Source organism: Primulina tabacum, chromosome 2 (assembly GCF_025594145.1).
Source record: "Primulina tabacum isolate GXHZ01 chromosome 2, ASM2559414v2, whole genome shotgun sequence".
Taxonomy (NCBI): Eukaryota; Viridiplantae; Streptophyta; class Magnoliopsida; order Lamiales; family Gesneriaceae; genus Primulina; species Primulina tabacum.
This window is the reverse complement of record NC_134551.1, coordinates 2696909-2721181: the sequence shown is the minus strand read 5'-3', so window position 1 is coordinate 2721181 and position 24273 is coordinate 2696909. Positions and strand designations below refer to the sequence as shown.

At 36.6% G+C, this 24273-nt stretch overlaps 1 protein-coding gene across 2 annotated transcripts; it reads right to left on the bottom strand.

Moving 5' to 3' along the window:
- Nucleotides 1-290: 290 nt before the first annotated feature.
- LOC142524892 (uncharacterized) lies at nt 291-23721 on the bottom strand. 2 transcript variants are annotated; one of them, XM_075629050.1, is made up of 25 exons: nt 23288-23721; nt 17028-17189; nt 16254-16328; nt 14002-14080; nt 13323-13387; nt 12605-12694; nt 11550-11639; nt 11333-11419; nt 11039-11122; nt 10305-10424; nt 8835-8866; nt 8545-8677; nt 7201-7737; nt 5394-5935; nt 5241-5304; nt 5006-5108; nt 4686-4858; nt 4097-4222; nt 3671-3741; nt 3002-3064; nt 1969-2041; nt 1112-1231; nt 944-1021; nt 739-789; nt 291-652 (listed from the first exon to the last, which is right to left on the bottom strand). In XM_075629050.1, the coding sequence occupies exons 1-25, from the start codon at nt 23537-23539 to the stop codon at nt 551-553; spliced, it is 3372 nt and encodes a 1123-aa protein (XP_075485165.1). In that variant the 5' UTR covers nt 23540-23721; the 3' UTR covers nt 291-550. The 2 variants fall into 2 exon arrangements, with proteins under 2 accessions (XP_075485165.1, XP_075485173.1); XM_075629058.1 differs by having other exon boundaries at nt 8835-8871; nt 10313-10424.
- Nucleotides 23722-24273: the final 552 nt, after the last annotated feature.

Below are 24273 nucleotides of genomic sequence, written 5' to 3'. Positions count from 1 at the left end.
TTGAAAAAATGTCCAAGTTTGCTCAAGTTCCAATCCTTTCGCTTATATTTCCTCGCTCTTGCTGTGAAAAAATTCATATTTAATTTTTTGTGGCCTAATTCCATATTCATGGATTTGATTTTGAATGTTTTACTTTTTATTAACATCCAACTGGTTTGGTATTTTAGAAGTCATCTAAATTTGTACCTTGAATGCAGGAAAATTATAGGCAAGTTATTGGAGACGTGAGTTCACTCAAAATTCAGTTCAATGTTCCATTAAAAAATAAAAAATCAGTTCAATGTAAAAAATGAAGAAAAGCAGATTGAGAGAGTACTTTATTCGTTACTAAATCTCAATTATTCATCTATATGAAACTGATTCGAAAAGATACAGCCGATGGTATTTTACTATTGTTATAGGAATATGATAGATTACAAGTGAGACACCTTTTAAAAAATGGAAGCAAAGATCCAATTTACACAGATAGTTTACTATAAATATAGGAGAAATGGGAGAAAAATGGACTCACAAAACTTATTTCAAGTCCCTGGGTTGTATAAGCATGGGGTCATTCAATTTTTTCCAACACTTCCAACCTGGTTTTTCTTTTCCAGCCTTTCATTGTTGCGACCAGGTTGACCAACCCAATAATTTGGGTCTTACTATATTCCTGCAAATGAAGAAGACGTATCACAAACAAAGCGGTGGATGTTTCAAACAAATATTACTGGGTTGATTGAAGTGTGATATTCATACCGGATGAGCGCGTGACCAGTGTTCATATTCAGTTTCTGGAAGGTAGAAGGCCTGTTTACAAGTGACAAGAGTGTAAACATCAGATGTTGCAGCTGGGATGCTGATTTATACGTTTCCAAAACACACTTGGAGTGTAAAGTCACGTTTCGATTATGAGAATCAGCAAGTTTTACCCATTTGAAAAGTCACTAAATGCAGTATTTACCTTGATAAAAGTTTCAACCGCCTGCAATTTGGGTCCAACTTCAATTGAGACGAAGTGCTTTAGGCCATTTATCAAAACCTGAGAACAGGGAGGCTCCAGAAATCCAATAACGGCAAAAGTAAAAGAAGGGAAAGAAAACGCATCATTCAAACACAAGTTAAGAAAAACCTGAAGATCCAGTGACATGAGTGCTCTCCCTTCATCCGTGCATCGTTTCACCCTAGATAGGCCTTCAATGAGGGTTTCAGCAATATTTTCAAGACCATATTCTAAGAGGAGATCTTGAACCTGGAATGAAGTAGTAAATAGCAGGGAGAAGAAATATATATACCTTTATTAACTTTGACAATGACTGCTTAGCCAAAAACTAAATCAAGCCCAATAAATAAATGCAGGAAACATAATAATGAAACATATTAAAATTGTCGGATACGTTGTCTGAGAGAAATTGGAGACCTGTACGTGTCTACACACGGCCAACTTGTGAATGCACTTATCAAAGTGTAAAGTGGTACAGCTTCAGAATAGTCTCCTGAGGAGGGGAAGAGTATCGGAAGATAAAATAATAACTTGTATCTATGTATATTAGCTAATAGCTAATTTGGAGATTTATATAACAATCTGAATCACTAGAATCAGACTGATTTGATTAATTTTCTATTTCGTTCGGATATCCCATAAATAATGAGATCTGACAAGTTCCTATTTTCTCTCGCATTGCTAGGATTATTAAATATGTATCAATGAAGAGAATATCACCATCTACATGGTCAAAAGCACAGAAGGGAATCAGATGCAGCATACAGTCATAGCAGGCAAACAACAGCGCCTAGCACATTCAAATGAAAAGTTACTGAAAAACTAAAACCACCCAACTACCACCACTATTTAACAACCATATACCCAAAAATGCTGGTCCATTGAGAATGTCAACCAGCCAAAAAGAATCCCATAGTTTCACAATATAAAATTCTTATTAGAATCCAAGTTGTAAGCATATATGAGTATCTTATAGCAATCTTTACCTCCTTTCGTAAACCCCCATGAGCAAGCCTTGTTTTGTAGTGTTTAAATTCTCCCAGCAATAAATCAACATACCTGTTAAAACAATTATATATGGTCCTTAAATCCTCCAGACAAATAATGACATATTCTATTTACTAGAAGTAATGCACAAAGGAGCCAATTCATGAAATACACAATTCTTGGACTCACAAGAATAAGTTGAGACATAATAACCTAGGTTTAAGATCTATAATAAATTTAACTAAACTGTATGGGAGCTGTGTGATGAGGGTTGAAGCTTATAGAAGAGGTAAAGGCTCCGAAAACTATACATGCCAACACCATATCACAGTCTTGCAATGCATTTGAGACTGTGTTTCATAAATTTGTTCATTCCTTTTCAAACTCAACATGCCAACACCATATCACAAACTTGTTCTTTTCGAACCACTGTCACTTTTAATTTTTAAAAAGCAATCGTTAAATTTTACAAAACACCTTCCGACTTCCAAATTTCTGCCTCATGCTTATTGAACACCTACGGACTTCCAAATCTCAATATTCTTTAGCAGTTGATGCTTCCTTCACATTTTTTTAAGGAGTTTGACCCCTATCAAATAATGTTATGTGATCTAATTTCTTGATAATTCATTTTTTGTAGATTTTTTTTTAATTAATGCTTTTATATGATGCCATTAAAGTTGCATTTGGATCGATAAAATCAATAAACTTTCTGGAGAAATGATTTGATTTGTGGAATGATTTGAGAAATGACTTCGAATGACACTCATCTTGGGTATAAATTGTATTTGCTATTGGAATTGTTTAATTTGATGTATAATATATAGAGTGTATTTGAAATTCAATTGAATTTTGTCCATCTAAACAAACTAAAGAATTTGAAATCCATCATCACGCGCAATCTAATGGAATTTTACTCGGTAATACAGGACGTCCAAAATAATGATAGAATGACAAAAACATTACTTAAACTGCACTTTCTTAAGCACTTCCTCAATGTGATGAACTGTGTTAAAAGGATAGGGAACCTACCCATTATGCTCTAACCCAAGTTCCTTCACCTCCCATTTAGCATTGGCAATGCGATCAACATACCTGCTCAATTTTCTCCAGTCAATACCACAACAATACGGCTAAGCAATTATTAAAGACGCTGCAAGAAGGAAAACATGATATGGGGTTTACAATTTATGATGTCTAAGTTAAAAATGCAAAAAGCAACCGTCAATGAACTGTATATCTGTCTATTTTCAGGCAGACCACCCCGAGAGAAGAGAGTCCAGTCTTGTCTCTGGAGACCAACAAAAAAAAACCCTAGGAAACTCTAAATAACCCACCAAAAAAATAAGCCAGGAAACAAAAACACAAAAACCCATCCAAGCAGCTTCTCCTATCAGATCAGGGAAGAAACCAAAGTGAGTGATAGCTTGATTTCAACACATATAATGGAAAATATCACTCCAAACTCAAACAAAGACCCTTTCAGAAAGTTCTTCAGACTAGATTAATATCAACAGTGAGCGGATAGATTTTCGCCTAAATGGCAATTTAAATTTAAAGAGAGAAATGCATGAGTGGGAAATGTTACACATAACAATTGACCAAGTAACTTTTAAGTGCATCCATCTACTTATGGAAATTTTCATAACCAAAGGAATGTACAACCAATGATTGATTGACTAATATCTCATCATATCTCACCCATCAACATGAAGTAGCAATCTCGCAGTAGTCCTGTGAATTTGCTGAGTAAGTTCGGGAACAGCATCCACCTATAATTGAATTCCACATAAAATAACGGCAAGATTATCTCAGGAAAAATACCTGATAAAGACAAGTCGACTAACAATATCATCATTGTCTCAAGAATGTGTGAGATGGCATTAGAGCAACAATGGTTAACAAAAAATTATCAGCAAAGAGAAAGTAACTCCAACTATTAGTTTACCAGTAATTATAGAATCATTGAGAATCATATACAACTTTGTCAAAATGATAGTCTTTTGTCAACTTTATGATTTGATGTGTATTGTTGAAGATTACAAATCATTGAGAACTGTCGATAACTATACCAAACTGAAAAGTTTTATGTCAGCATGCTGGCCTAAATGTAGTTGCAGGACATACCAAATGCACATAAAAGTCCTCAACTACAGCACCATTATTCTGCAGAAGTCTTGATTGAAGATGGGCTTTAGATCTATGCAACAATTTAGCAACAAGAGATAGTGTGTCAGCACCAGCACATCTTTCCTGCAGCATAATATTAATCCAAATCACTCAAATAAAAGTCAAACTGTTACCACCAAATCGGAACAACTAGGCAGCATAACAGAAATATAACCCTTTGCAATGTAATCTATATACTTCATGACCAAGGTAAGGTAAGGCAAAGCATGCTGCAGATGAAAAAGGACTCTCGAGAATTACATACTCTAGACATGTTTCCTAGTTCAGATTCTAAGGAAAAACACAGCGTAATATGGTCATAAATTCTAGAGAAATCATCATAAAATGTGAATTATATATCCTTGTTATGAGTAACCTAAATGAATAAGAAAATAAAGAGTAGTGTAATTACCATGCCAACTACTAGAGAAGAAAATAAAGAGTAGTGTAATTACCATGCCAACTACTAGAGAAACCGATGTTAGTAGAGAACCAAATATTCACAAATTAATAACAGAATTACTTCTTTGGCGTAACTCGTAAGTACCTTCAAACCAGAAGATATGCTATTCAAGTGAGTGGGAGGACTGGTAGGAGTGACATCTTTATGACATAATGAAGTCAAGGACGCAGGGGATGCAGAAGAAAATGGTGAAGACTGAGGTTTTACCCACTGGTCATAGTCTTGTGTGATCCTCGACAGTGCAGTCTTTAGCTTGTCTGAAAAAAATGGTGATCAGAGAACCATCTTACTCCAAAAATAATGTATATTCACCATATTGAAGACAACAGAATTATGATTTGGCATAACAAATCAAAGGGTAACCAAACAATATAGAATATGAACAAGAAATAAACAAAACATACGAGGAAGAGAGTGATTAAAGCCCTTTCCACCAGGGGGAATACCACGCTGGCAGAATGTCTCAAATACAAAGCGGAAAAAAATCCCAAACAACTGGCAAATTCCCTGTTAAAAGGGGGATTATTCAGTCATAACATAAAAGAGAGAATAAAGAAGAATACAAATATAAAGGCACAACAGGACAATAGGGAGGGGGAGAAGAACAAAAACATCTTCCCAAGATAGTAACATGCCTACCTTAAAAAATTCAACATTGATGATCTCTAATTTCTGCATCAATCGTGCATACTTATCCATCAACCTGATGAATGAACAGAAACAAAGTTGAATGATTTTTGAATGCACGCGGTATGTTATACAATCAGAAAATAAGACCCTAAATAAATATACCTCAAAAGACTAAGTGATGATCCTGTTTGCGCGATTGAATCTTCATCATATCCATAAGACGACTGATGCCTTGAATGATTTGGTCTGGAGATACGACTAGGAAGCTGGCTATCTTCGTCAATAAAATCTGCGTGGAGATCATCATTTTCATCTTCTGAAACAGGGCTCCCATTAATATGGTTTGCATCACCACTTTCTGGAGAAATTTTAATATGCCGGAGCTTCCCATTGACATTTCCAGATTTTCCATGAGTAGTCACGCCATTGAGATGAAAGGAATCAGAATACTCCAGGGAATTAACATTCTGTTTCAACAAGAATGGGTTTCCACACTCCAGCCAAAATGAAAATCCGCTCCTCTTTGATTCACTCACAACTGAACCAACTGATCGATTGGCATGAAGTAATCTCGCGCTGGGAGAACCATCGGGTGAAATTATGAGGGCAGCTCCATCACCAACAAGTCCCGCAAAACTAACTACTTGAATTGTTTCGGGAGGCATTATCTGCCAGTTCTCCTTTTCCATCACCATTTTCAAAGCCTGGAAGCCATATGAAATCAAAATGTTATAGTAAATGCATAGAAAGTACATCGAGAGAGAAATTTATCATTTATTTATTTTTTTTATTCAATGATGGTTTCGACAGGGATAGAATAGACATATCAATATTTGGACACATATAAATCATTTGTTGCAACAAAAAACATCATATGGTTATAAGGGATTTTATAGATGAAGTTTCTATAACCATCATAAAATTTGAAAGAATATTTAAAATAAATTCTAGTAGTAGAAGAGACATCCCTGAAACCCACCAATTCTACATTCTCGGATATTACAGCAGTGCTTCTCAAACATTAGCATGGTGCATTCCAGAAAAAAAGTTATGGTGTTCTGATCTTTGCATTGACACAACCACCAAACTTTGACAAACTACTATGCCATGTCACCAGCTTCCCCTGCCCCCCACCCCCATCCCTTGCCACCTTCATCCACATTTTTAAAAACCATAGAATGTCAATGTTCACAGTTAATATCCCAATTCAACACAAACCTACAACCACTCCAGCTCCTCCCAACTCCCTAAGGATTATCACTGGGAGCCCAAACTACTGGCATCTGTGTTTTCCGAGCGCATGCACAGAAAGAAGTCTAAATTCTACTTAAAACCCAAACAGTCATATAGACCAAGACACTAGTCAGAAAGTTTCCTTCCTGAATCTTAATCAGGTAAGAACAATAATGAAAAGTTTGTTCCGTCGATCTTGAACTTCTCGGAGTCTCAAACATAGGCATGAAGGCATGCACAGGTGCAAACCTCAGGTTGGAACTCTTAGCAAACGGATAAGAGATTACATCTTAGTACCTTCAGATAGATTGATGTATTCAAGGAGGCACTGAATTTTAGTATTGCAAGCAGTGAATAACAAGGTAAGGAAAATTTAGAGTGAAGGGTGGGGAGACACATGTGATGCATCTCAAATTTTCTTCCTCTGTATTTTATTGTCTTTCAAATTTTTTTCCTTATTTTTTATTTGTTCTTCTATTTCGTATAGCAATAGCTCAGTAACAATTTAAACTCGAGACTCATTGTTCAGACCATGGAATCCAATGAGTAAGGACTGCACATATTTTGATTGACTTCATGAATTAAATTAAATCACATAAACGACGCAGTTACTTATGCACACCATCAATAAAGGAGATGCGGCAAAAAAACAAAATATAGAAATACATATTGCATCCAATAAATTATTGTATGGATGCTTTGCTGCAAAGCAAAATATCGCAGTTTTAAGACTTACATAAATATTCTGCCGATGGAAAGCAACAAAATAACCTTCACAAATGGATTTGAGTTTCTGTCGGAATTCAACAGCTTCTATTCCGCAAAAAGCTTCCCCAGCCAGAATGAAGATACTTAGGTCTTCGTAATTTCTTAAAAATTGATGAATGCTACTCGAAGTAACAGCAGAAGAAGAAAGCAAAACTGCTATCCGGCTTGTCATAAGTTGCCACAGGTTCCTCTGACCCCTCTGTAAGGTATGTGAAACAATCAGTGTAGCATCTTTTCGCAGGAGAAACCATGGGGATCCACTGCTTGATGCCGCGCTTCCATTATCTCGTCCCTCGTCATTTGGATGATCTACAGACTTGGAACCGTCAGAAGATGCAGAATATTCAGGTGGCTCATCGGTTGATGTTAAAGAAAATCCTCTTGCAGTTGAAAGGAGTGAACATTCTTCTGCTGGAAAAGTGGAAGAAGCTTCCCTCTTAGAATCATGCGAGATCCCAGATAAGTTACTATGTTGCTTCACACTGGGAGAATGGAAGGATGAAACCTGTCAGAGCATGTATAAGAAATTGATTACTCTCAGTCACAAGTAATTCACATAAAGTCACATTGCGATTTCTGAAGATGTCTAGTATATTCTTATCTGCAAAGTACTAATATGAACAAAAGAAAATGAAGCAACGTGAGATACATCATCCTCAACATAATAACCTAAGGTAAGAATTACACAAGGAATTCGGAATTTAATTATAATCATAAACTTGCATGAGGAAATAATGCTATTATAACATTGTGCAAGCCACACAAAGAGGTAAGACAACATATTGTGGTAATTGCATAGTATAACCTCTCATATGAGTGAGTAAAGTTGAAACTATTCGATCACATCCACTTCCGCGAGCATACAATATTCGACAATAATCAATTAATGTTTGAAGTTAACTTTACAAATAAGATTTTTGAGGCAAGAAATCCATAAGAAAGACATAACCGTCCACATAAAATAATTTGAAAGGGAGTACAAGCAATATCCTCCAAGATGATACAGCTTAGAATCGTAATAGACGTTAGACAAACAAAAAGAATGATAAACATATAGAGAACACATTTTTCCAAGATAGGTTGTAGCTTCGAAGAGTAGTTGCATATAAGATGAATACACAAAATAAAGTGGATATAATTGATTATATGGTTATGATGAAGTATGCCAAAGATATTAATCAAATATGATAAATGCATCATATTTCCAAAAATCATAAAGTAATAATTTGATTTCTTTCCAGAATAGATTCTCGACAACGGAGGAGAAGAAAATAATGGACAAAAAAACGACAACATATAACAAAAAACTTACGTTCTCGTCTAGTTGGAAGCTCATTATTGAATAATATGAACACATCTGCTTAAAGAGAACAGAGAGTGTTGCTAGCAAACACTGTCTGAACTTGGATTCAGGTATCCGTAAACACAAATCACTGTATGTAAGCCTGACCAGGATTAAAAAACAAAAATCATGAAATGCATATAATCACGATGGCTACTTCAAAGACGAAAGGAATCTCTCACAAACATAAAAATAGAGAGGTGTCCCGAATATCAAGGTCCATATTTTTTCCCAAAAAATAGACAAAAAACAGGTTATACCTCATGTTCTGCATGTTGGAATCTTCCACATCCTGCAGTAAGTTAAACTGTTAGCTGCTAGCATGAACATAACATCCACAGCCAAGACAGTCGGTTCAGGAGTTGAAGATTATTTTTGGACATCCATAACAAAATAATAATCTAGCAAGGATCCCACATACCCACTAAATTCTTTATCCCTTGTAAATAAGTCCAAAACAACGAAAATTTAATATCCATATGGTATTTAAGTAAATAAGTAACGAACAACACATTTATTACACACCATTAAAAAACCTTGAAGATTACAAACTTATTAACATATGTCGAGACTAAATAATATCTGCCATATTAGTTAAGAAATAAAGGAGAGTCCCACAGAGTTCAGCAAGACACATTATAAGTAACCTTGCTAAAAATGACAGAAGCAATTTATTTCACTAAGCATTAAGTGATTACTTGTTTAATTTACATCATTTTTCCAGTTTATTCAAATATTTTCACCTGGTCTTCAATACAGCACATGACAAGCAAAAATATAGGACTGCGACAGATATTTTGGATCTCCATGAGCTTTTGAGTGACCAGTCTGTTTGCTTTCTTCCTTAGCATATCCAATATTTTTCCTATTTTTCTTTTTCCTGGACCTTAAGTTGTCATACGTACATGCACCGATTTTCTTGCATTAAGAACTACATATTCAAAATATAAATCCTTCAGCGAGTCTTTAACATGCATCGGGTGTGTCCCTAACATGCCTTTGCATGTCAATAAGTAGAAAACTTGCTGAAATCATTCCTGGAGATTTTCTTGTACATCAGAGACTAGTTCCAGCAATAACTCACATACAAAGATGTCCAGGACAGAAAGACCGAATGTGCTTCCTTGTAGGAAGTGAGAGAAGGGGAGTTGACAGAACTAATAACCAAAGTATACCAACATCGAGACTGGAGGTAGCAGAAGGGGGAAGGAACAGTGTAGGAAAAATTATCCAACACTAACACGGCACATTTTTAAGTGCAGAACGCCAAATGGTAGACGTATCTCCCAAAAGTTTGTACAAAAATGAATCAATCATCATTGTTGCGCCACAATATACCATATGCAACAATTGCAAGAAATAATTACTCAGAGATATGGAGAGGAAGTAGGGGAAATTTTCATTTACTTCGGGGTACAGCAAAATATAGTAGTTAATCAATCCTGCGAGTTACGGAGAGGAAGTAGGGGGCATTTCCATTTACTTAGGTACAGCAGATTATAGTTGTTTATCAACCATGTGGGTTCTCCAGGAATCCAATCCACTGAGCTACATTTTGACCGAAATAGTTTCATGAAAGTAGTGTTCCATGATGATGCCCACTGGGTAAATGATAATATCATAAATTTCTTTCTTAATTGTGTACTTCAATCAATTGTTCCAAGTTAAAACCATAACTATGTTCAATAATTCACAGGCGCTTGAATAATGATATGTTATGTAAAAGGTACCTCCAGCACAATGACCCTCAAAGCAGAGTGGCTTTCTGTTAGAGCCTCCTGCATAAAAAAACTTTGTATCTTTTCAGCTAAACCAGAGACATCACCAATTAATGCATAAGCATCGATCACCTGCATTAAAGAAGAAAACATGAATCAAGATTATATTTGATCTGATGCATGTTTGCATGAACCAGAAACGGTCAAAGTACAAGAAACTTCATTTGTGGGTTGCTAACTTCTTTCCTCTTAATATGATGAAGAAATGCATACTAATTTCTGACAAGAAATCAACTAGGATAGAAGCCCTTATCTCACAGGAAAATGTACAAAGATTGAAGCCAAATCCACGCCCATGCTAGTAGGACATATCCTTTACATTCTTGACTAGAAATATCGAGACCAAAATACTACATTAAACATGATGGGAGTCGATGGGTTTATTTGTATAGACAGTTACAATGGAAAGAATGGGAACACCTTCATTGGGAACGTACACTGCCGTAAGAGAATGAAAGGTGTGGACACTCATCAAACATAACATGATGTGCCCACAAGTACAAAATCAGTCATTAAGTAAAACACCAGTTATAAAGGTACTAATCAATCCTAACTATTGATCACGTTAAATGAAGAGGAAATGGATATTTGATTAAAAAAATAGTTGGCCAACCAATAAATTGCACTTTATGAATTTCAATTCTAAATAATTTATATAAAGAAAATGCGGCAAATGCAGCACTAACAGTTATATAGTCATCCTCTTTGAAGTCCTGGCACACTTTTAATAGAAGTGAATCCAGCTTCTGAAGAGTTTTTCCAAGCCATACCTGCATTAAATTAAAACAGAAAAAAGAAAATGAACAAAGTGATCCATAACAGAACTGCACAATAAGATGGATTAACAGATAAAACAATACAAACACAATTGTAGGTAAATCTACATGTGTATGTATGGAAGGAGCAGATCACATGCACGACAAGTAGGAAACTGGAGAACTTTGTGTGCTTTAAAACATAAATGCAATTGCTTAATTCACCTCAACACCACTGGTCATCTCTTTCACTACTGAAAGACCGGACAAACTATCAAGAAGTTGCAAATATTCAGATAGTATTTGGAATGCCTGAAATGGACGAGTCACATTCTTAGCAAATATGTTTAAATATCCACAAATATACAGAATTGAAGCGAAGGCAAAAAAAATTGCTTGAAGAAAAATAAAAAATAAAGGAACCTGCAAGGTGAAATAATACCTTGGAAAAATTTCCTTCCCCAACAAGAGTTTCAAGAGCTTCTTGCATGTTCACTACATTGCCAATCTCAATAAGAATGGGGAGCAAGTCCTGCAATTTATAAAACAATAATTTAGATAACTAAAATATAAAGTTTGTAATTCGATAATTAAATCAGTAAGACAACAATGCTCAATTTGTTTACTAGTTTAAAATGAGTAAATCACGGGCGAAGATTTTGTCAATGGATCGATTTTTATGATCATCCAAACTGAAAAACTTGGTTTGGTTCAAAATTTAGATGCAAAAAAAATCCAAACAAACCGATTACTACGATTACTATTATAATTATAAAAAAGTATCTTTTAATTTCATGTGTAAATGTTGTAATGTTTCTTGTCGCAAGTATTTTTATAGCAACGGGTTTGTTTGATTGATTATAAAAAGTAACAGTAAAATGTGATTAAAATGGCGATGCTACATGTTTGCTATCATGCAAAAAATACAATCGTTGTAACTGGCTTTATTACTTTTCAAATTTATTTCTTTATTCTTTTCTAATAGATTTTGTAGTTTCTTCAATATTGTAGAAAAAATAATTCAGAATTGATTTGTTTTGAGAAGAGGAAAGGTACCATTAGCATCTGTTTCATCAACATTCGTTTTTATAAATTTGGGAAGTATTGAGCTAAAATATGTCAAATACTAGAATGATGTGGATGGGTAACTAGTAATAAAGAAAAGATTCAGTGACCAGTTACTATGGATAGCCAGTCAAGAACTCAATTGAGCAATCTTGGCTTAAAATATCTCTATTTTTAAACACTGGATTAGTATAATATAAGGGCCTGAAGAAAATCAAAAGCACTGCAAATATAGATTATAAAAATCCAAAAACTGTCAACAATGAACAAATTTCAAATAAACAAATGAGGAACAGTGAAATCAAACTAGGTCAATCTATTTTCAAATACGATCTGGATGCATCAGACTATGGTTGATGCTTAAATGGGCAGGAGAAGAAACAATAAGTTGCAAGGATAATAACTTGTCTGAACTCCCAGGGGAGATATTACCAGAAGTGCTTGTTTCTTTCTGGAATTTGTTGTCACAATGAGATCCCTAGACACTTCATTCCTTGAAGAGGTAAGGTGTCTTCGCCCATTCTGCACAGATCAAAAGTACAGTAACTGGTTGAACAAGTGAGTAGGGAAATTTTTGAAGAATAGGAAGCCGTCTTTCCAAAAAAGTTAACAAAATAGAGAAAGGCAGAAACTTTAGAGCAAAAAAGATATAGCTTGAATAATTAATGTGAAACCCAAATGACGTGTTCGGTAAAAAAATTGAAAAGACTATATTAAATTCAAAAGTTTCTAAAACAAACATGTGGAGGGCTCTTTGAAATCTCCATTCAAAATTCCAGCAAAATAGAATATACCTCCCCCTTATCACTCCCATTAGTAAAAGCACAAAATTTAACTAAAAACATGTTCAAAGGTATCCAAATATTTCGCATGATATCTCGTATTGGTAACTCTATTTTGTTCTTAGTAACTTGTGAAAAGTGGAAATTAAAAATTAATAAGAAAGAGAAGAACGTGAAAAAATAAAAAGAAAATTGATTACTCAACAGATTATGTGATGGACTTTAGGTACAATTTTCTGTTCTGGAATTCGCATCCGGAAAGATAATAAGTTGTTTGTCATCTGACCTTCCAATAATGGGGGAAAACATAGGGAACACTAGTACATGTGAATATTCAACGCTGAAAGGCAAAAGAGTCACCTGCTTACCATGCAAATAACATTTGCAGTCTTCAGGTCCTTCTCCAGTTCCCTCACCAGATTCATACACTTCACTGAAACAAGTATCTATTTGATATAATAGTCTACGAAGAAATTTCATAAGGTACCCCTAGTTCATTAACAGAAGACCGGAATGATGTCTGATATGCCATGGGAAATGAAATATTACCAATCAATCCGATGCATTAAAAGTAATGAATATAAACAAGACCAAAAAAAAATTCTGTCAAGTTCCATGACCAAGGATTTGAAGGTGAAATAAAAATAAAAAATAAGTAAACTCCTTGCATCATCAAGACAAGAACGTGACTGGAATCAAAACAGTAAGCATTCAATCAACTCCATGCACCAAAGCAAAGAAATATCAGAGTCAAAATAGTCTTCGAAAACTCGTTCATAATCATAAAGGAAAGGAATCACGTCTATAATGACATGCATCTCATCTTCCAGAAATCTGACTCAGATTTGTAAAAGTTGAATCTGGTCCTAATTAGCCCATTGATAGGCCATGCACTGGAGTTATTATTCAGTGTAAAATGTGAACAAAATCAGAGCATAATTATAAACTTAACGGACTGGTAACAATGCCAACTAAACAATAATAACTCCGGTAAAAATGCAACAAGTGCTTTCCTGTTGTCCAGAACACAAGAAAGATGAAACCCACCCATTTCTTCATGATGTTCCATGATATGACGTGACAGACGCTCGGAAATTTTATCCAGTTGTGCAAGGCGGAGAGTGGCCTGTAAAAGCATGCAATGCATCTAAATGAAATATTTTGCCAGAGAGATAGAAAAATATTTACTAAAAAATGTAATTAGTATCAAGCATATACACAACAGCATAAATTACAATTTGGGATTCATGAAATCAATGCATAATGTGCTAGTTGAAAACATTATAAGTAATTAAGTCAAAACAATGTTTTCTTCATATAAAAAATTGTCAATAAGCTATTAAATCGTCTGCTTTCATAGTTAAAATTATTAAACAGATAAGATAGATTCTAAATGTGGTTCATGGAGAATGATATTTGCAATCTATAGCAAACCATATTATTAATGGAATCACAGCAATGACGGAAATTGTCAGTGTGCAATTTTTGTTTCTTCATAATTTTTAATGATTGTTTTCAAATAGTTAGAACCTTTTAAAAATTTAAAATATCTCCACTTATAAAGTTGTGATCGTTAACCATGATAAATATAATATCCACATTTTATTCATGGAATTATATGTAAAAGTCTATAAACATGTCTTACATGAACCCAGAAAATCTCAATATCCGGGAAGTGTACGACACTGTAAGATCTAAGATTCTCTAGTAAGAGTGCCTTATACCATCACGATTCTTGTGGTTTTCTAAGTTTTTACTCCTCTCCACATTCCGCGGATCATAGCTAACTGATCAAAATTCAAAATAACCTGACTGATACATTAAACCAAGAGTGTTTACTCAGAGGTCAAGCCGTGAAGGGTAGTAAAACAGACATGAACTCTTTGAATCAAAAAATTTCACGATTCTCTCTTCTTGTATATTTTTTCCAAGATTTTTAAAATTGATGTTTCGATCTTAAGTGGGGATTTGCGAATTATTATCTATGCACGTAAGATTAATGTTTTCTTTTGTGAGAGAATTAATGTCTGCCCTTCTCTTTTATGATTTGTCTGTATTACGTCCACTTCTCTCTTTCTAAAATCGAAAAGGTGGTGGTGTTTATTGGGTTTTATTGGGTTTGCTCAATTTGAATCTCAAATTAACCAAGCCAAACTCAAGTGTGAATAATGGGTGAGCTGAGCTCGAGCTTAATAACATTGGGTTAATTAAATTGGAGCTCAAATTTGATATAATTCATTCAGGCTCGAGCTTCAAAATGTTACTGATAACTGAATCGGTTCGACTCGTTTGTTTCAATTTTTAGAAAATATGTGGTAATTATTATCATACCATGAATTCAATCCAATATGGGACAAACTAATTAAAAAATCAATGTAGCCTCATTTATGATTAACTTCTTCAGACAGCGTCTGTTTACTTAACTTTCTTTTTTTTTTATAAGAAACATAATTTATTAATAATGGAATAAGAAGGTTACAAAGTGGACTAGTGGTCCACTCTCGTCATGAAAAAACAATATCAAATTGTCTCAATATCAAATTGTTTACTTAACTTTCATGTACTGATCCTCTTAAACTTCTTTCGATTCCTGAAGGGAAAAACCACCAAGATCTAAGCAGTATAAATGCTAAGAAAACTGAATCTGTCGCATTTCAAGGCAAGATTACCCTACATTCGCAAGCTTGATTCAGTTTTTTGAGTAGACAGAGAATTCTCTGCCTGTTAAAGCTTACACTAGTCAATACAAGGTCCAATGATTCGGCGTTAAAGAAAACAGAACATCGTTAAAAACATTCTACAATACCATTCAGTTAGCACGCAGTTGAAGTGTTGGACTTATTTTACAGACAAAGTGCATACTATTAGTCAAATAAGGATGTACGCATACTTAAAGACATACAAACCCTATAAACAGGGACAAAAGTAATTGAGGATAAAGGGCTTAGATGCATCTACCCATGAGCTGCAACCACTTTTCAAAGATAAACCCAAGTGTTGATTGATACACGACAAGCCATTATAAACCGATCAACGCTAACCAACCAGAGAAGTATGTTCATGGGCACACACCCAGAGAAGAGACCCTTAGAATTTCTCCCTTAGAATAAGCAATACATATAAAGCAAGCTAGAAGTGATAGAGGTCACAAAAGCAACATGGGCAAGAAAAAGAAAAGAATATAAAATAAAATAAAATAAACCAAACCCCCATTCACAACTCCATTAAGCAAAGCAACTCAGGTACCAATTTCAGTAAATGGGGTGGAGGCAAGACGTGAATGTAGCTAAGACAAATACCTTTTCCTCAAAATATGAAGGTTCAATCTCTTCAGAGGGAATTTGTTCCAAAATATATCTAACAGGATCAAACTCCTAAAACAAATACAACAGCTTTATCAATGGAATGGCTTGAGTAAGACAGAACTGCGAATGTAGTGAAGGAAAATAGGCATACCACAATCTATGTAAAACATGAGTATCAGTCATAGAAGTGGATATTCAACATCAAACTGAGAAAGAAAAACTTAACAGATGTTTTGCATGTCCTCCCATAAAAGAAACCATCAACCAAATCATTTCCATTTTCAACAAATAAGGCATCATAAAAAATAATTCGTGACATCCGAAATCATTCTCAAAACAATTTTTCTCCATTGAATTCTGTATAAGCTATAATATATTCTGAAAATAAATATAGCATCATACAGTTTCACGGGTAAAGTTACATATAGAAGTGATTTACAAGAAATGCTTGCACTATTGGGCAAAAGTGCTTCAAAGGCAACTCATAATAATACTCTATTTTTACATATCAACCAGAATCATATCTTTATCCAAACTGTTCTGGCACGCAAAAATATCAACAGTTTGCTTCCTCTATGGATAATGATAAAAATGCCATAGAGATATGAATGAAATAACTTAATGCATGTTATCACAGATGACGTTGTTAGTATTTTTGTATCTAAACAACATATATAATATCTCATTAAGATGATCTATTGACAGATCTTTTCTTATTAAATAGTAATTTAAGTCAATAAAAAAAGGCACTAAACAATATTTGATAACCTCCTCGAAGAATTCTTCCTCAAGCTCAACCACGGCTTGAGGTCTGCATCCATATATAGAACTTAAATCTTCCGAGCTCGAGGATAAAGTATGCCTCTGATGTGGAGGTAGTCCAGCAAGAACCCGGGCAACAGCTGCGGCTGCGGCTGCTCGTGCTGGAACCTGAACACAGAAATTTTCAAATGTAGCAAGTCGGGAATAAGGCAATGACTATCAGATTACCCTGCATGCTTCTAGTCAACAATATACTCATACACTTTTTATAAAGGGAACTATCAACAAATATACCGAGAACTTGGAACAAAGACAACATGAGCCCACCACAACTAATAAATTAAGCTCTAGTCAAGTCAATTTATTTATATCAACCAAAAACATGTAATCATTTAAATTTTCATGGACATCTTAGCACAGTGAGGCAGAACCTTGAAATGAAATATCTCTCAGAAAATATTTTCAATATCCTAATCAACTGAGAATTATGATCAGTTTGGCTGTAACTTACTCGAGACATTCTCTGTGCCAATTTTTCCCTTAAATAAAGAAAATGAAGCATAATCAGAGTCATAAGCACTGAGTAAAGGTTACCAGCCTTTTTTTTATATGAAATGATATTATATTAATCAAAATACTTAATTACAAAAAGCCGAGTCCACACAAGATGAAGTAAGACTGGAGTCGAATTAACATAATATTAGACTCCAATTCTTATACAAATCTGTAACTGAGAACGATTTAAACTCCGCACTCTTCGAAATCCAACATGAAACTCTATTTAATCTTGTGTCGTGCATTCTTCAAGTAAGTCTTCTAAATTGTCAAAAGTCCTCATGTTCCTCTCCAACCATGAGGAACACCAGCACCAGGTGATGGTAAAATATTGAGAAGAATTTGATAAACTGAATTCTTAAATTTTATTAATGTCAAATGAAGTATAAATACAAGGAACGGAGCTAAGGAAAGAAATCAGGAAGTATCCTAAAACTAGGAAATAAATCAGAATCAAATCAAATCAGAACTAAATCTAGGATTCTAATCATAATAAAAGGAAACTAAATATTACGTATATCTCTCCTAACTTTTAATAATTCGACACTCCTCCTCAAGTTGGGACGTAAATGTCATATATTCCCAACTTGTTACATATTTCATCAAAGTTAGGACCAATCAAAGCTTTGGTCAAGATATCTGCAAGTTGTTCACGAGTTGGAGTATACCGCAGTAATACTTCAGTACTCTTAATCTTCTCGGCAATAAAGTGACGATCAATTTCGACATGCTTAGTACGGTCATGATGAACAGGGTCTTTAGCAATGCTAATCGCAGCTTGATTATCGCACTTGAGGATCACAGACTCATGGTACGGCATTTTCAATTCGGCCATCATTCTTCTAATCCATATCCCTTCACACGTGGCTAAGGACAACGCGCGAAACTCAGCTTCAGCACTGCTTCTTGACACAACGGGTTGCTTCTTGCTCCTCCAAGTCACCAAATTTCCCCATACGAAGGAACAGTAACCCGTAGTAGATCTTCGGTCAATACGACTTCCTGCCCAATCAGCATCTGAAAACATAATGATGTTACGAACATCATGTTTCTGAAATAAAATCACTTTTCCGGGAGACTTCTTCAAATACCGAAGTATGCGGTAGACTGCATCCATGTGGCATTGCTTCGGATTATGCATGAACTGACTTACGTAGCTAACCGCGAAGCCAATGTCCGGTCGTGTGTGCGACAGGTAGATCAATCGTCCCCCCAACCGTTGATACCGTTGTTTCTCGACGGGATCTCCTTCGGGTACACCTTCGGCCTCTCGAGTCGATACCATTGGTGTGCTTGCAGGTTTACAACCGAGCATCCCAGTATCTCTAAGTAGCTCGAGTACATGTTTCCACTGAGAAACGGATATGCCCTTATTTGAACGGGTAATTTCCATACCTAGAAAGTAGCGGAGAGGTCCCAAATCCTTCACCTAAAACGTCCGAGCCAACGTAGCCTTGATACTACTGATTTCCTCTTCATAATCTCCAGTTAATATAATGTCATCCACATACACAATAAGGATGGCAATTCTATTATCTTGAGAATGTTTAACAAAGAGCGTATGATCCGTTTGGCACTGGACAAACCCCTGGTCTTTAACCACCGTGGAAAACTTTCCAAACCACACTCTAGGCGATTGTTTAAGACCGTAGATGGACTTATGCAGTCTGCACACTTGATTCTCTGGTTCATTCGGAACCACTAAACCGGCGGGAACTTCCATATACACTTCTTCCTCTAGGTCCCCATTAAGAAATGCATTCTTAATGTCCAATTGCTACAATTTCCAATCGAGATTCGCTGCTAAGGAGATGAGGATCCGAACAGTATTGAGTTTCGCAATCGGCGCAAATGTCTCTTCATAATCGATCCCATAAGACTGAGTAAACCCACGAGTCACTAATCGAGCTTTCAATCTCTCAACACTCCCATCAGCGTTAAACTTCACCGTAAAAATCCATTTACAACTCACCGCTCTTTTACCAGGTGGCAATTCGGTAATCGACCACGTACCATTCCTTTCTAGAGACGTGAGTTCGGATTTCACTGCTTCAGCCCAGCCCGGATGCAGAAGTGCTTCCTGGATGGTATTCGGAATGTAGATATTATCCAGCTTCGTGACATATGCTCGGTAGGACTGGGAGAGACGTCCGTAGGAGACCCACCTATCAATCGGATGGTTAGTGCATGTACGAGTACCTTTCCGTAGAGCTATAGGCAAGTCTTCCAGATTCTGATTCTAAGGGGCTGGAGCCGGAGTGCTTAGTGTAGTTGTCTCCGGAATTGGGATCGGTGTAGTGGTATCTTCAGCGGCAAGTGTAGGATGTGCTGGAGCTTCACACTCCCCCTGACCTCGTCGCCACTGACCTCGCGTATAGACTTGGAGGTTTGGCGAGGTGGGTGGACTAACATGGGTTTCGGTAGCTGGTGTAGCTGGTGGGTTCGGGTTCGATGGGACAGTAGGTGTAGTTGACTCAGGTGGTTCGGGATCAGGAAGGATTTTACAAAACGGGACTTCGATTGTAGGTTGTTTCTACCCCTGAAGGACAGTTTTGGGATAATATGAAGTATCTTCAAAAAAGTTAACATCCATAGTTGTGAATATTTTTCGAGAGACGGGGCAGTAACATTTGTATCCTTTTTTGTTAGAGGAGTACCCGATGAATACACACTTGGTAGCCCGAGGATCAAGCTTACTACGGAAATGAGGGTAGATATGAACAAAAGCGGTGCAACCAAATATTTTTGGTGGGAGATAGAGACGATAATGTATTAATATGTGGGAAACTGGACGATAGGGTTTGAAAAGGGATGACATACCGCAAGACCCGGGACGGGAGCCGATTTATAAGATAGGCAGCGGTCAAAACAGCTACTCCCCACAGGTATTTCGGCACATTCATGGAGAGTAGGAGGGAACGTGCGACCTCTAAAAGGTGACGGTTTTTTCTTTCGGCAATCCCGTTTTCTTGCGGTGTGTCGACGCAAGAGCTGATTTGGACAATGGCCTGCTTGGTGAAATAGGATCCTAAGGTGGTGTTGAAGTAGTCACGGGCATTATCAGACTTGAGAACCCGAATACGAGTATTGAATTGTGTTTGGATCATAGTGTTAAAGGCTGGAAATATTTGGGCGAGATCAGATTTGTCTTTCATAAGAAAGACCCATGTAAGGCGGGTATGATCGTCGATGAAGGTGACGAACCACCGGGCTCCATTTATATTGGGTATCCGAGATGCGCCCCAAATGTCACTGTGGATGAGTGAAAATGGTTGAGAAGGTTTGTATGGGATAGGATTATATGAGACCCGAGTGTGTTTTGCAAGTTGACAGATATCACAATGAAAAAACCTCGCCCTTTTATTAACGAATAAATTCGGAAACAATTTTTCAAGATAAAAGAAACTTGGATGACCTAACTGAAAGTGTAAGCGCATAACATCACTTCCAGACTCTATGAAAACCAAAACTAGTATTTGAACAGGAATGGGAGCGAGATTCGAGGCTGGATAGACTTGTATTGAGGAGATAGAGGCCTGAGCACATCCTAGCACTGCCAATCGTCTTCATCGATCCCAACTCCTGGAAAAAACACACATTATTGAAAAATTAGCCGAGCACTGTTCATCGGTTGTCAATTTACTAATGGACAATAAATTGCAATCCAAAGAAGGAACATGCAGCACAGATTTAAGAGTAAGGTCGGAGGAAATCTGTACGGATCCGAAACCAGCAATCCGGGTCTTGGTACCATCCGCAATCCGAACATGGAGATAGTCGGTATTGGGTTAATATGTTGTAAATAGATTCCGGTTGCCAGTCATATGGTCGGAGGCACCCGAGTCGACAATCCAAGAGCACGAGAACTGCTGAGCGGAAATTAAAGCAAGAACGTCTATACCTTTGGTAGCGTGAAGGCTGGTGGATTTAGATCCAGTAGCATGTTGCGCTAAGGTTGCAGGCATGATTTGTTGCAGTGCTTCAATCTGTTGCGGAGAGAACGGACTGTCGTTGGCCTGGTCGCCTGAGGGCTGAACTGAGAGGCCGCGGTTGGTCTTGGCAGTCGGAGGACGGGATGATTTCCAATCAGAAGGTTTGCCATGGAGAACCCAGCAAGTGTTCTTCGTGTGCCCTGGTTTGGAACAGTGCTCACATGTTGGCCGTGACTTACGCCTCTCTTGTTGAGTTGCTCCAGTAGCACCGAGTGAAGACCCGAGGAGGGCAGAACCATCAACCGAGGTAGAAGGTGGGCCCATCATGACCTTTTTGCGGCTTTCTTCGCGGCGAATCTCAGCAAAAGCTTCTCGAAGACCCAAGAATGGCTTGGCACTCATTACTCTGCCTCGAACATCATCTAGTTCTTTGTTGAGACCGAGTAGAAACTTGAAGGTGCGCTTCTGCTCCACAATCTTGCGATAGCGCTGACCATCTTCCGGACACTTCCAAGCGTGGGTTTCAAAAACATCAAGTTGATGCCATTGTTTGGTGAGGGCATTATAGTACTGGGTGACACTGAGTTCTCCCTGTCGGAGGTCGTGAAGGGCTGATTCAATAGCCGACAGTTCCGAGGTGTTATCGGAACTTGAATACGTCTCACAGACTGCCTCCCAAACATCTTTAGCAGTCTCGTAGAGAAGGAAATTCTCACCTACTTCCAAACTCATGGAATTGATGAGCCATGACATGATTAAGTGATTCTCCGTCTTCCACTTCTTATAGCCGGCATCAGTCTTTGCTGGGGCTTCAATTTCTCCGGTGAGGTACTCTTCTTTGCCGCGTCCACAGATGAACATTCTTACGGATTGGGACCATTGCAAGTAGTTCGAACTTGTAAGGCGGTGAGGAGTGATAAGGAGAGAGTTATTGGAAGGGTTGGGATTCGACTCAAGGATATCGGATTTTTCCTCCGAAGAGGTTCCTGTGGCGAGACCGTGTTTTACCATGGTCGCTCTGATACCATGAAGAATTTGATAAACTGAATTCTTAAATTTTATTAATGTCAAATGAAGTATAAATACAAGGAACGGAGCTAAGGAAAGAAATCAAGAAGTATCCTAAAACTAGGAAATAAATCAGAATCAAATCAAATCAGAACTAAATCTAGGATTCTAATCTTAATAAAAGGAAACTAAATATTACGTATATCTCTCCTAACTTTTAATAATTCGACATATTGTGATATTTACATAACCAAGAGAAAGCCCAAACACTTTTCTGAGATTGTAAGTACCAGTAATATCACCGGTAAATTAGATCAAATGCATGCATGAAATTCGGTTTAGTTACATGGTTTATTAAGTGGTTTTGATCTCATCAAGGGATATATTGGTGTTCAGGATTTGAAGTTGTTCAGTGGACGCATTTTCTCAAAAAAGTGACCGCGCATTTTCTTGACTATGTAAGTATCACAATATTTTACCATTATCTACATGCTCAGGCATCTACAAAAAGAGTCACGCTCACTCCAAGCATATAGGCCCAACAAAGCACTGTACATTAACTCTGAGATAAGGATACTATAACCCAAGCATGCACGATCATCATTCAACAAGAGCGCGCACTCATGGAAACTATAAATAATTCCGATAATCAACTATATTTCACCCTCCCTCCAACCATCGTCATAGGTGTTATTTAATCCACCAAAAGCAATTCATAACGTGCATAAACTATCATCATACTCAATTGGAACTTCACTAAAATCAGAGTACCTTGGGGCGATCCGATTGAGATGGAAGAAGACCAAGAGAACGAGCAGAGCGAACGGAACTAATGATCTTCTCTCCAACCTTGGACAAGTCCATACCGCCTCCTTCTCGGGAGAAGAGCAGTGATCCCAGAAATAAATACGTCGACAATTCAAACCCTCCCTGTCCTAAATCCCCAACACCACCAACGGCATTTAGCAGCAGAAACGGACTCAGTGGAAATGCAAGTGCTTGTAAATCCGTATTCCGCTGCATTTCAGTTACTCTCCGCTGCCGCCGCGGATTTCCGAATCGCACCGCCGCATTATCCCCAGATCAGATCGACAACGTAAAAAATTCAGCTAAATTTTCGCGGGGGCTTACTCCGATCGAATTGTGAAGACTTTATTGATTAGGTATGGAGATTCAAGTTTGGAAGTAGACTTGACGACGAGAAATATCACAAGTTATAAATACAAGTCTGGTCCGCTGGCTTTAATAAATAAATAAATATAGTAATAATAATAATACTAATGTTTTGCACAATCTTCTCGATAATGAGGGCGCGTGAGGTGAATTGAACGAAAAATTATAAAAATTTTATTTCTAAAAAAAACCATTATAAATTTTTTATTTGGTTGTTAGTTTTATTATTTTATAATAAAATATGACGCTAAAATTAAAGCGAACGATCATGTATATATAATTAGTAGAAAATTACAAAAACTCTGGAAAATATAATACTACTATGTTGAAATTTGGAATGAAAATATGAAAAGTACTAAAATTTAGAATAAAATGATGAAAATACTTGAATCGAAAAACTAAAAATTTGAAGTCCGAGTGAGTTCTAATATTTTTTTAATTAAAATTAAAACTTACAATATAAAAAATCAAAATCAGATTAATATATAATAATATAAAACTAAAAATACGGTTTTCACTTAGATTTTGTAAATGGTCTACACACCGTGCTTTTTGGGCTATTACGTGGGCGTCAAACGTCTGGG

Coding starts and splice junctions, on each gene's coding strand:
- LOC142524892 (XM_075629050.1), bottom strand. CDS start 23,539: ATGCAGCGGAATACGGATTTACAAGCACTTGCATTTCCACTGAGTCCG. Junction 13,388..14,001: donor GGAACATCATGAAGAAATGG/GTGGGTTTCATC, acceptor TACTTGTTTCAG/TGAAGTGTATGAATCTGGTG. Junction 4,223..4,685: donor GCATATCTTCTGGTTTGAAG/GTACTTACGAGT, acceptor ATTATGCTGCAG/GAAAGATGTGCTGGTGCTGA.